A 10,882-nucleotide genomic window follows, 5' to 3' on the forward strand; every position below is an offset into this window, starting at 1 on the left:
TTTCCTGTGTGGTGATTAATTATAAATGCTTTTAAATTGGTAATGTTCATTTAAAAATTTGTTGATGCTAAGCAAGGAGATCCAACCAGTCCATTCTAAAGGAGATCAGCCCTGGGTGTTCTTTGGAAGGAATGATGCTAAAGCTGAAACTCCAGTACTCTGGCCACCTCATGCGAAGAGTTGACTCATTGGAAAAGACTCTGATGCTGGGAGGGATTGGGGGCAGGAGGAGAAGGGGAAGACAGAGGATGAGATGGCTGGATGGCATCACTGACTCGATGGACGTGAGTCTGAGTGAACTCCAGGAGTTGGTGATGGACAAGGAGGCGTGGCACGCTGCGATTCATGGGGTCACAGAGTTGGACATGACTGAGCGACTGAACTGAACTGAACTGAACTGGAGGTCATGTTATAGTGGCATATTATGAATTTTATTCTTTGTTGATGTAACTATTTTGTGTTAGACCAGCAAAAAACTTAAATCGTTTTTTCAATATGCTCAGATAATTCACTCTTCTTTGTTGATGAGATTACCAACAATGCAAGAGTCTTATCAATAATTCCCTTTGAAAGTTATCTCTTTTAATAAATTGCTTTTTGCTGTTGTTGTTTATTTGCTAAGTCGTGTTCGACTCTTTTTGCAACCCCGTGGACTATTGCCTGCCAGATTCCTCTGTCCATGGGATTTCCTGGGCAAGAACACTGGAGTGGGTTGCCATTTCCTTCTCCAGGGGACCCTCCTGACCCAGGGATGGAACTTGCATCCTCCACATTGACAGGTGAGTTCTTCACCACTGAGCCACCAGGGAAACCTGCCAGTATTTTATACTGGTATTATTTTACATAATTAAGAATTAAGTGAATGTTAGTCAGAGACAATTCCATCTATAATTTGTCCTAGGATATGACATCAAAAATATTTAAAACTATATAGATGTATACGGCGAGTCAAGGCTCTGCATAACTCTTTAGAGAATAATGTTTACCGCACTGCCTGTATCACTCTAGCTCCACAGGAAAATAATCATTTTCTCTTTATGCTAAAGATAATGAAATTTAATGCTACAAGAGTAGCATCCTTTTTAAAAATAATTTTTAACAATGGAATTTCAACTTATCATTCCTCTAATGAAGATAGAATAAAATTATACCTTTAAGCATACTAACAAAGAACCTGAAAGCAAAAATTTGTATTTAATCATTATTCAATAGATTATAGATATATTTCAAATTTTAAGGAATTAAATTACACTAACAAAATATACAGTATTTTCACATGTAAAAGGGCTTATTAATTCTAAAAGAGTTCTCAGATGGGCTTTGATAAGAAAGACAGGTTTAAATATGAAGAATGCAGCCTGTTCAAAATTAAGAAAAATTCCTTGAACTTACGAGGGTAACAGCTCCATTTGGTATGATCTAAGTAGATGTTAGGGGTACAATTGTCTTCTCAATGTCAGAATCATTGTAATTTATTTCATTGTTCATTGTTACTGCTTCTGTTTTATATTTCATTTATTTTAAATATATTCCACTATACCCAAACAAGCTGTACACCTCTTGAGAGGACCTCAACATGCCCATAAATGCCACCCAACATGAGGGAGGAAGTCAGAATAGAAACAATGGTCATAACCAGTTTCCTAAAATATTTTACTTTGAAATATGTGGAAAAAAAAAAAAAAACTAAACCATGTGAACCTATTTCTAGGGCTTTTTATGCCAGGGACAGGACTGGACCTAAAGCTTAAATGTCCTTAGCTTCCAGGAATACCAGCTTTGACGGTATGTTCTGAGGACTTGTGTGCTGTTGTGTGAGCACACGTGTGTACAGACACACACATGCCTCTACGGAGAGCATGGCCCAGTGTCTCCTCAGATCCAGCCCAGGCAGAAATGGCCCCAAGAGCAGGGATGTTTCATCTACACTGCAAATGGGGTTCAGCTAGATGTCCCCCACTTCTGGCCCTGCCCAGGGAACTGAGATGAAAAACAGGTCAGGAGGGGACCTCAAACCCCATCATTCATGGGGTGATTTGATCTCTAGCTGAAAGTGTTAGTCACTCTGTCACGTCTGACTTTGCAACCCCGTGGAATGTAGCCTACCAGGCTCCTCTGTGCATGGGATTTTCCAAGCAAGAATACTGGGGTGGATTGCCGTGGGCTCCTGCAGTGGATCTTCCCAGTCCGGGGATCTAACCCAGGTCTTCTGCATTGGCAGGTGGATTCTTCACCATCTGAGCCACTCTGGTGGCTACTCTCTAGCTACTCCCCTGCATCCTGACATGCTCTCTTCCTCTCCTTACTTCCTCTGCAGAGGCTCTAGGGCCGGGCCACTAAGCATGCAATCTCTGGAACCTCTCTGCATGGGTTCAAATCTTCCCTCATGATTTAAGCTGATCTAGTTGAAGTTTTTTTCTGGGAATTTTCAAAGTAGAGTTAAATGGTGAGGTAACCCCCTGAGTTGCTGCAGAAAACCAATATGGACCAGGAGAGACAGAGAAGGCAAGAAGGAGGTGTGTCGAAGAGCAAGAGGGGCTCCAGTCCCAGCTCTCAAGGCCCACTGGTGCTGTGGTGCTTGCAGCCCTGCTCCCTTATGTGAACGGCCCTTCGTCCTTCCAACATATTCCCTGTAGGGTTTAACCTTGTTTGAATTGGGTTTCTGTCACTTGTAACCAAAGTGTCCTTGACTAAGTCTGCCCCCATGCCTGCTTCTTCTTCTGCAGAGGCCTCTATCTCTATAACAGCACCACCTTCCACCCTGAAGCAAACAAGAGTCCAGGGTCACCCTTGGCTCCTTCTCCCGCCTTCCTCAGGGCCTCCAGACACAAGGCTCTGTGAAGAGTTCAGTGCACCTGGCCGTGAGGGTGAGAGAGGGGTGAAGGCCAGCCTGCTGTCTGTCCCTAGCCGTGAACCCTTGTGCAGGACAGCATCCTTGGGGAAGAGGAGACCCCCTTTTCAAATTGCACACTAGCTCTCTATAGGCTGTAGTAACCCTATAGGCTACTGGGGCCTTCTTCTTATATACAGGAGCCCATAACCCTCTAAACTACTGGTTCCTTAGTGCAGAAGCTCTGTCTCCTCCTCCCTTTGCTGGATTACTCTCTCATACTCCATCATCATCTCCCACTGCGCCCTCCCTTTGTTTCTTCTTATGATATTACCCACCATTTCTAACATCACTTGAGTCTCTGTCTAGTGGCTGTTTCCCTCTTTAAGCTCTGTGAAGGTAGGAACTCTGCCCTCAAGGTTCTCCGGTGTCCTGTCAACACCTACACTTTATCTGGCACCACTGTCTCTATTCCTCTTTCTCTCCCATCCCCAGTCACTACCCCAGTTCAGGCCATACCATGCCTCCTCTGAGCAACCCTGGTGGCCTCCTGACAAGTCTCCAGTCTTGTTCCCTCCTATCCATTCTGCCAGCGCAGACTGGTCTTCCTAAAATACACATTTCTTTGTATCCTTCCCCTGGTTAGATTCGTCTGTGGCTCCCTATGGCCTTCAGGATAAAGCCTAATTGAGGTCCATTGTGGCCCCACCTCTGTGTTTTCCCCATCTCACCTCTGGCCCGTTGTGTGAAGGCATAGTTTACCTTCTGTCACCTCTGGGCCTTTGGCCTTTGCTATATCCTTAGCTTGGAGCATCCTTCTTTGGCAGCTCTTTCCTGGCCAGCTCCTTCAAGATTCTTATTAGGGGCTGCTTGCTGTCTATACCTTCTGTTCCTACTGTACTCCTCTCCACGTACGTCCCCATTCTAGCACTTAATTCATCACCGTGTAACCAGTTGCTAAAAGATCCAGCCTCCCAAAATGTCTGGGTGCATCCCAAGGTCAGAACTGTGTCCACGAGTCTCTGTCTTCACCCAGCCTGGCACCTGGCATCATTTGAATGAATAAATTCATGAATGAGCCCCAAGGGGTCTCAAGGGAGTGTAAGGAACCCCAAGGCACATCTGGGGTGGCAGCCAGATGAAAAGTGGAGAATCATTAGTAGCAGCAAAGAGCCCTGGGTGGCTCCCCAGGGGCCCTACACGGGGGAGAGCTGAGGCTCTCCTAGAGCAGAGAGCAGAACCCCGGCTCTTCCTTCTGCCATTATGTATTGCCTGCATTCCCCAGGCACTCTTCACATCTGCCCCTCCTGGGTGAGAGGAGCCCTTGAAAGTGGGCCTATAAGGTTTTCAGGGAAAAAAACGTTTGTAGTAGTGGGATTATAGGAGCCATTGAGGTCCTGGTGACACGTGTATGTGAATTAGGGGTTGGGGTTGGGCTGAACTTTTGCCAAGCCATCCATCCGGGGTGCCCTCCCAGAGGTACTTCTGTGTGTGTGTGTTCCCTGAGTATGTCTGTGTGTCCCCCGTGTGTATGTGTGTGAGGGGAGGTCAGTGGCATTGGGCATGCGTCGTCTTTTGTTCCTCAGGACACAGTTCAAGTGGCACCTCTTCCAGGAAGCCCTCTCCAGCACCCTGACTAAATCAGAAGCCCCTTCTCAGCTCTCAGAGTGTTTATAGCTTGAAACCAGCACTGATGCCACCTGTGATGATGCAGCTGTGCACGCTCCCCTCTCCCTGCAGGCTCTGGACCCGTGTCTTCTTATGAGATCCGACAGTAGATGTGTCTGTGCCTGCCTGGCCTTCCCTGCTGTCCTTTCGTGATCACACCCATCACCGAGAGCCTGGAGGTACCCCTTTACACTCATTTCGTTTTCCCTCATAATGCTCTAAGCCCCTTATGATACCTATGAGGATTTCGAGTGGCATCTGGAAGACATAATTTTCCAGGGATCCTTCTGGACACCATACCTGGCTTCACTCTGTGTCTGGAGGGGCGTGATTCTCAAAGGTATGCACTTCGGCATGAACTGAGTAGTTTTGAAAAATACCGGTACCTGGCTGGGGGTATCTGGGGGGCAGATATTTTACATCAGAATCTCATGGACCTTTTATTAACTGCTCAGATCGCTCCAATATCCATCCCGACAGGAGAACTACTGATCTGTGTGCTGTGACGAGCTGTTATGGTCAGAACCTCCTCACGTAATAGAAACATACACGCCCCTTCCTCCCAAAGGCCTCAAGCTTCCTCCTTGCAGTCCGTCTGCCGCCTACAGGGGTCGCTGCGGTACAGCTGGCCCAGTTTGCGGATTTCCCTCGCTGTCAAAATCCAGTCCCCAACCCTAGCGAAAGCCGGAGCCACCGCGGTATAAATTAGCGTCTTTATTTCGAACACCTGAGCGAGCGCCCGCGGCTCGCCTGCCTGCCGTATAAACATACAAAGTCCCTGTCGCACCGCACACCATGCCTCAGAGATAAATACAGCCCGAGGGGCTCCTGCTCTGGCAAAGCAACTCTTATTTACAGGAATAGATTACAAAAGTATTACAAAAAGTGGTCCTGAACCGGGGGTGGGGGTTGGGGGGTGGGAGTGGTTACCGTTACACCCGTTAACACTTGGGAAGGGAGCGGCGGGAAACAGCTAAAGTCACCAGGGGGCTCCGGAAAGGAGGGGCACGCCCCTGTAAGCGGTCGGGGGTCTTGGGGGCGGGGCTTAGGCCTGCGTGGGCCCCACCCCGCCATGGGGGAGGGGGCGAGGAAGAGGAAGGGCCTGGCTCTTCAAGGGTCAGCTCTGGCCCACGGAGTAACATCAAGTGGCCACCACAGCGGGTCTCAGGGAAGAGCGCTGAGTGGGGCGGGGGGGCGGGGGTGGTGGGGGGGAAGGACCATGTCCTTGCCCTGGGGTGCGGGAGGCGGAAACACAACAGTTCCCTCGCCTCTCCTACCTCGGGAGGGTCGCTTTTAAAGCGCTGTTGGGAGGAGAGTGGTTGGCACTTAAGCGCAATCTTTTGGGCGCGAGGGACCCTAGGGGCACCATCCCTCGGGCCCGTGGGCAGCGGCGCCCCCCGATGAGGCCGCCCAACCCCTCAGAGCACCTGGTAAATCGGGTTGGGGTTCGCGCCCGCGAGGCCCTGAGGGGCAGTGTCGGGGGAAGGGGCGGGGGTGCCGCACTCCACCTCGCTCCCGGCGGCCGCCTCCTGCGGGCCGGGAGACGACTCCGGCGGCGCGTCGGCCAGTAGAAGCGCGGGCGCTGCGGGGCTCTCGGTGGAGATGCGCTCCACGATGCTGGACAGGCAGTCGAGGCTCGACACCGCAGCGCTCTTCCCGGGCCGGGGTTCTGCGCGGGGAGGGGTAGGTTAGTATGCGGGGGTGCATAAGTCTCCCACCTCCGAGTTCAGTGCTTTGAGGCAGACGGGGAAACTGAGGGCCAGCCAGAATTCGTGAGGATCCCACGAAACTTCAGGATGAAAAAGGAGGGAACTACATGCTTAGTATTTCATTCCCGGTACCATCTCCCAGGATGGGGGCAAGGAGGTCTTAGATAAAGAGAAGCCAGAGTAGCTCAAAAGGGATGGGGAAGGAGGCGCGATTACGCACCATTGGGCGCCTCGCTGTAGTAAGCGCGGTCGTAGCAGTTCCGTCGCCGGGCACCACTCGGGGGGCCGCTGTAGTCCATCTGCAAATGGAAAGGAAGACCGAGTCAGGCCTGGGAACTGCGCAGGGCAGGAGCTCCATTCCCTGCAGCCGCCCCCTCCCCGACTCCCCAACTCCCCAAATCTCAGCAACGAGAGTTCCGGGCCCGGATCTGACTGGGTTCGGGAGCAAGGGTGGGCAGGAGCTGTCTGCAGCATGCCGGGCCAAAGAGAGGGCAGACAGTCACCCAGGAGCACAAATCTGCATTTCGGCAACAGGGATTAGAGGAGAAAAAGCAGATTTTCGTGTCGGCGCAGCAGTGTTCTAACAGTGCCCCCAATCGGGTGGATCGTATTCTTCCTGTGCGTCCCCAAAGCCCTAGGCCATCCCAGTGACAGCTGCTTGGGGTGGCAGTGGACTCCACCGGGGGTCCACTCCCTGGAAGGTTCCCCGCCCAACCCTCCCTACCAGATGGCCAGCTCCTTGCCCTCTCGTAAACACATTCCTGATATACCAAGAGCTGCCCGCACTTCTCTAGCCCAGGGTCCTGGCCTTACCATGCCGTCGGAACAGTTGGAGCGCGGACTGGAAGCGTCCGAGTCGCCGCTGTAGTGTTCGCCGCTGCGGCCGGGGGGCAACGGGCCAGGCGCGTAAAAGGCAGCGGCAGCGCCGGGAGGCGCGGCGTCCTGGTCGCGAAGCAGCGCCTGCAGGCCTTCGATATAGCGGATTGCGTTGCGCAGGATCTCCACCTTGGGCAGCCGCTGGTTTGGGTTGCTAGACGTGCAGCGTTTGAGCGTCTCGAAGGCCTCGTTGACTTTGCTCAGGCGGCGCCGCTCGCGCATGGTAGCAGCCTTGCGGCGGTCGGCGTTAGTCGTCTTGCGTTTGCACGCCTTGCAGGCCCACAGTAAACAGCGGCCCGCCTGGTGGTGCCCGCTGGGCGCGCGCACATGTTCGTCCTCGCGCGCGCCCGGGGCCGGGTGCGCCGCTGCAGGGAAGTGAGAGTGTTCCTCCGGCTTCAGGAGCGCGCCCACGTGCACGAGGCGCGGATCCAGGTCCTCGAAGAAGCGCAGATCCGGGGAGTCGAAACACGGGTCATCATAGAAGTCATCCGCTGTTGCAAAGTTGCAGAGAGAGCCGTCGGGGCCCGTCAAGTCTACGTCGCGGAGCGGCGGCGACAGCAGCTCCATATCCCGGCGTGGGGCGGCGCGGTCCTGGCTTTGCCCAGCCTCAGCGGCAGCGGCAGGGGTTGCCAGAAACTTACTGCGGTTCTGGAGCCCCGGCAATGAGAGAGCAAAGCACTGAGGGTCTGAATGTATAACCAGCTGTTCCTCACCCTCCCCGGTCCTGTCCCGCCTGAGGGACGGACGGCGAGGAGAGCCGCGGCAGCGCCCTGAGGCCTCCCCACCCCTACCTTCACACCAGGCTCCCAGGGCTATTTATCCCGTAGTAGCCTAAGGGCCCCCGAGCCCCAGCTAGCGGCTAGGGGCGGGGGCGCCCGAGGCCAATAGGAACAGAGCAGGGAGGAGCTTGGGATCCCCAGGGTGGCAGCTGGGGCCAGAGACTGGCCAGCCCCCTACCCCTTGACACCCGCGCGCGAGCGCTCGGGCCCCTCCCCAGGCGGGGAGGAAGGCAGAGGCTGGCAGCCCAACGCAACTGCACTTGGCTCCCGGGCACACTCTTTCCAAATTTCTCCAGCCCTGGACTCCTCGTGTTTCCGGGGGAAACGCTGGCAACGCGCGCTTACCTTTGGGCTGACTTTGGGGTCCCCTTGGTCCACTGATTTGTGGGGACCCAGGAGCAGGATAGGGGTAGAAATCAGATCGGGAGAGATTTGGAAAGAGACACACTGCGATAAGGCAGAGGTACACTCAAAGCTAAGTTAGTGAGACGGTGAGGGGGTAAACCCAAGAGGCATTGAGAGACATTAAGAGAGCAGAAAGCTAGAGTCAGAGGCAGGAAGATGAGCAACGAGAAATGAGACTCAGTCCAAGTGGGGGAACCTGAGACTGAACGTTGCCGTTGTACCACTTGGCCAGCTCCTGCCAAGGGAATCACTCAGAGGGTCGCGGGCCCATTTTCTCTGCTCGCTTGGAAACCCAGCCGCATCTACACAGGAGTCGATGATCGCTGCCAAAGCTTCGTGCCAATCTCTCCAAACTCAGGGCCTGTCCCAGTCTGAAGGGAAGGAGACAAACTTCTGCCCAATTCAACCTGCGCGTTTCCGCAGGGAGATGTCCAGTGCGGGTCTCAGCCGCGATGTCTCTTCTGCTGGGGAAAAAAGGGAAAGTTCATTGCACAAAGGCTTAGAACGCCGAGACCACCTGAGAACCTGACTTCAGGGTGGAGTCTTTGAGAGCGGAGTTTGCAGACCAATGAGCAGAACCCCACAGTTCCCTGTGTGATTTTGTGGAAGTCACATCTCCTTCTGAACCTCAGTTTCCCCACTTTGTAAATCTGAGGATATTAATAGCGATCTCTCAGAGTGATTGCAGGGTTGAGGGGGTGGGGCGGTGAGAATCTAAAGAGAGCGAAGATGTGGAAGCCCTCAGTCCGAGGTGCAAGGATATACTAACAAGAGGGCTTGCTTCTGTCGTTGACACCAGCTGGACAGCTGGAAGTTGTGCTTCTTATAGCCCTCTCCGCTGTCAGCTGGGGCACTGAGCTCCTATGGAGGCCAAGGTAGTCTTAGGGCTAGGCTCCTGTGAAGGTCTCAGGGCATTTCTCCCCAGCCAGGACCACGGACTGCTACTGCTGCTGCTAAGTTGCTTCAGTCGTGTCTGACTCTGTGCGACCCCAGAGACGACAGCCCACCAGGCTCCCCCGTCCCTGGGATTCTCCAGGCAAGAACACTGGAGTGGGTTGCCATTTCCTTCTCCAATGTATGAAAGTGAAAAGTGAAAGTGAAGTCGCTCAGTCGTGCCAACTCTTAGCGACCCCATGGATTGCAGCCCACCAGGCTCCTCTGTCCATGGGATTTTCCAGGCAAGAGTACTGGAGTGGGGTGCCATTGCCTTCTTGGCAGGACCACGGGAGAGACTAGTAATAGAAGGAAGAGGCAGCCTGGAACTCTGGAACTCTGGCTCTCTCACAAGCTCTGGGGTGGGCTCCCTCTCCAGTCCTGTAGGGTGGCTCAGCCTCTTCCTGGAACTTCAGTCCACACCTTCCTCTCCACACCTGGGCTAGAGATCTCTTGGACCAGACACCTCTACTGGGTCTCTCCCCCTGGAGCCCAAAGATATAAGCAAGAGTGATCCTTGTTCCTTTCCCACTAACTTCTGGAAGCTGTCCACTGTCCCTCTGTGCTCTGAGAATTTAGTCCTTCTCTTCTCTTCTGGAGCCCTATCTTCTTTACTTCTCTGCCACTTCTACACCTCTGGCACTAGTAGTGCCGAAGGTCCCCCTTTAGGAAGTGCTCACCTCCTCTCACTCCATAGCACCATCTTCATTTATTCATTCAGCACACCTCATGGAGTGTCCACTGTGTACCAAATACTGGTCTAGGTGTTGGGGATACAGCAATGAACAAAATCAAGGCTCTGCTCTCATGGTGCTCACACTGTAGGGTTAGTTGGCAGATAATAAACAAATAAGCAAGGAAATGTATGATGTCAGGAGGTTATAAGTTCAATGAAGGAAAATAAAGCAAGACAGGGAAAAAAGTGATGGAAATTATTTCATTATGTGGAGTGGTCCGGGAAGACCTCTCTAGCTTGATTCCATTTGAGCAGAGACCAGACTGAAGGGAGGGCAGAAGCAGCTATCTGGAGTCAGATAGAAGGAAGAGCATGTGCAACGGTCCTGGGAAAGGACTGTTCATCAGCTTTAAAGTACATGAAGGAGGCTGGTATATCTGAAGCAGAGTGAGAAAATGTGAGAGTGGTAAGATATGGGGTCAGAGAGGGAGCAAAGGATTTGTATTCTGAGATGGAAAGTCACCAGAAAGGTTGAGCAGCAAAGAATTACATTTTAACAGGAGCAAGCTGGCTATGGAGGGCAAAGGCGCAGCAGGGAGACCAACTAGGAGGCCACTGAAATAATCCAGGTGAGTGGTGATTGTGGCTTAAATCTGGGTGGTCATGGTGCTGACCACTGGAATGGAATCTTCACAGTTTCTTTGTGATTGGATGTAGGCAAGAGAAATTTGGATGACTCCTGGAAGAATGGAATTGGAGAAGAGCAGGATTGTAGGTGGCAGACCCAGAGTTCAGGATGGCACAATATTTGAAATGCATTTTCAACATCCAGGTAGAAAGGTCGAGTAGGGAGGGGGTTTATGAGGCTGGAGTGTCAAAGGGGAGGTCTAGGCCCATGGGTAGCCTGACCATGCCACCTCTAAGACATCGCTCAAGTCTCTGCATCTCCACTGTAACCATTCTGGACTACACTGCCACACTGCTGGCCTGGATGCCCTCCATAGCC

At 52.6% G+C, this 10,882-nt stretch overlaps 1 protein-coding gene across 1 annotated transcript; it reads right to left on the bottom strand.

Moving 5' to 3' along the window:
- Positions 1 to 5,197: 5,197 nt before the first annotated feature.
- MYOD1 (myogenic differentiation 1) lies at positions 5,198 to 10,615 on the bottom strand. Its single transcript, XM_069554248.1, has 3 exons — positions 7,021 to 10,615; positions 6,428 to 6,506; positions 5,198 to 6,167 (listed from the first exon to the last, which is right to left on the bottom strand). Exons 1-3 carry the CDS (start codon positions 7,648 to 7,650, stop codon positions 5,917 to 5,919), a joined length of 960 nt encoding a protein of 319 aa, XP_069410349.1. The 5' UTR covers positions 7,651 to 10,615; the 3' UTR covers positions 5,198 to 5,916.
- Between the last annotated feature and the right edge of the window lie 267 nt (positions 10,616 to 10,882).

The sequence above is a fragment of the Ovis canadensis genome, chromosome 15, assembly GCF_042477335.2.
Source record: "Ovis canadensis isolate MfBH-ARS-UI-01 breed Bighorn chromosome 15, ARS-UI_OviCan_v2, whole genome shotgun sequence".
In the NCBI taxonomy this organism is placed as follows: domain Eukaryota; kingdom Metazoa; phylum Chordata; class Mammalia; order Artiodactyla; family Bovidae; genus Ovis; species Ovis canadensis.

What these genes read in the sequence shown, in the direction of transcription:
- MYOD1 (XM_069554248.1), bottom strand. Translation starts at nt 7,650, where the DNA reads ATGGAGCTGCTGTCGCCGCCGCTCCGCGACGTAGACTTGACGGGCCCC. An exon ending in CCAACTGTTCCGACGGCATG is followed by an intron (nt 6,507 to 7,020) that starts GTAAGGCCAGGA and finishes TTCCATTTGCAG; the next exon opens with ATGGACTACAGCGGCCCCCC. An exon ending in CTACAGCGAGGCGCCCAATG is followed by an intron (nt 6,168 to 6,427) that starts GTGCGTAATCGC and finishes CTCCCCGCGCAG; the next exon opens with AACCCCGGCCCGGGAAGAGC.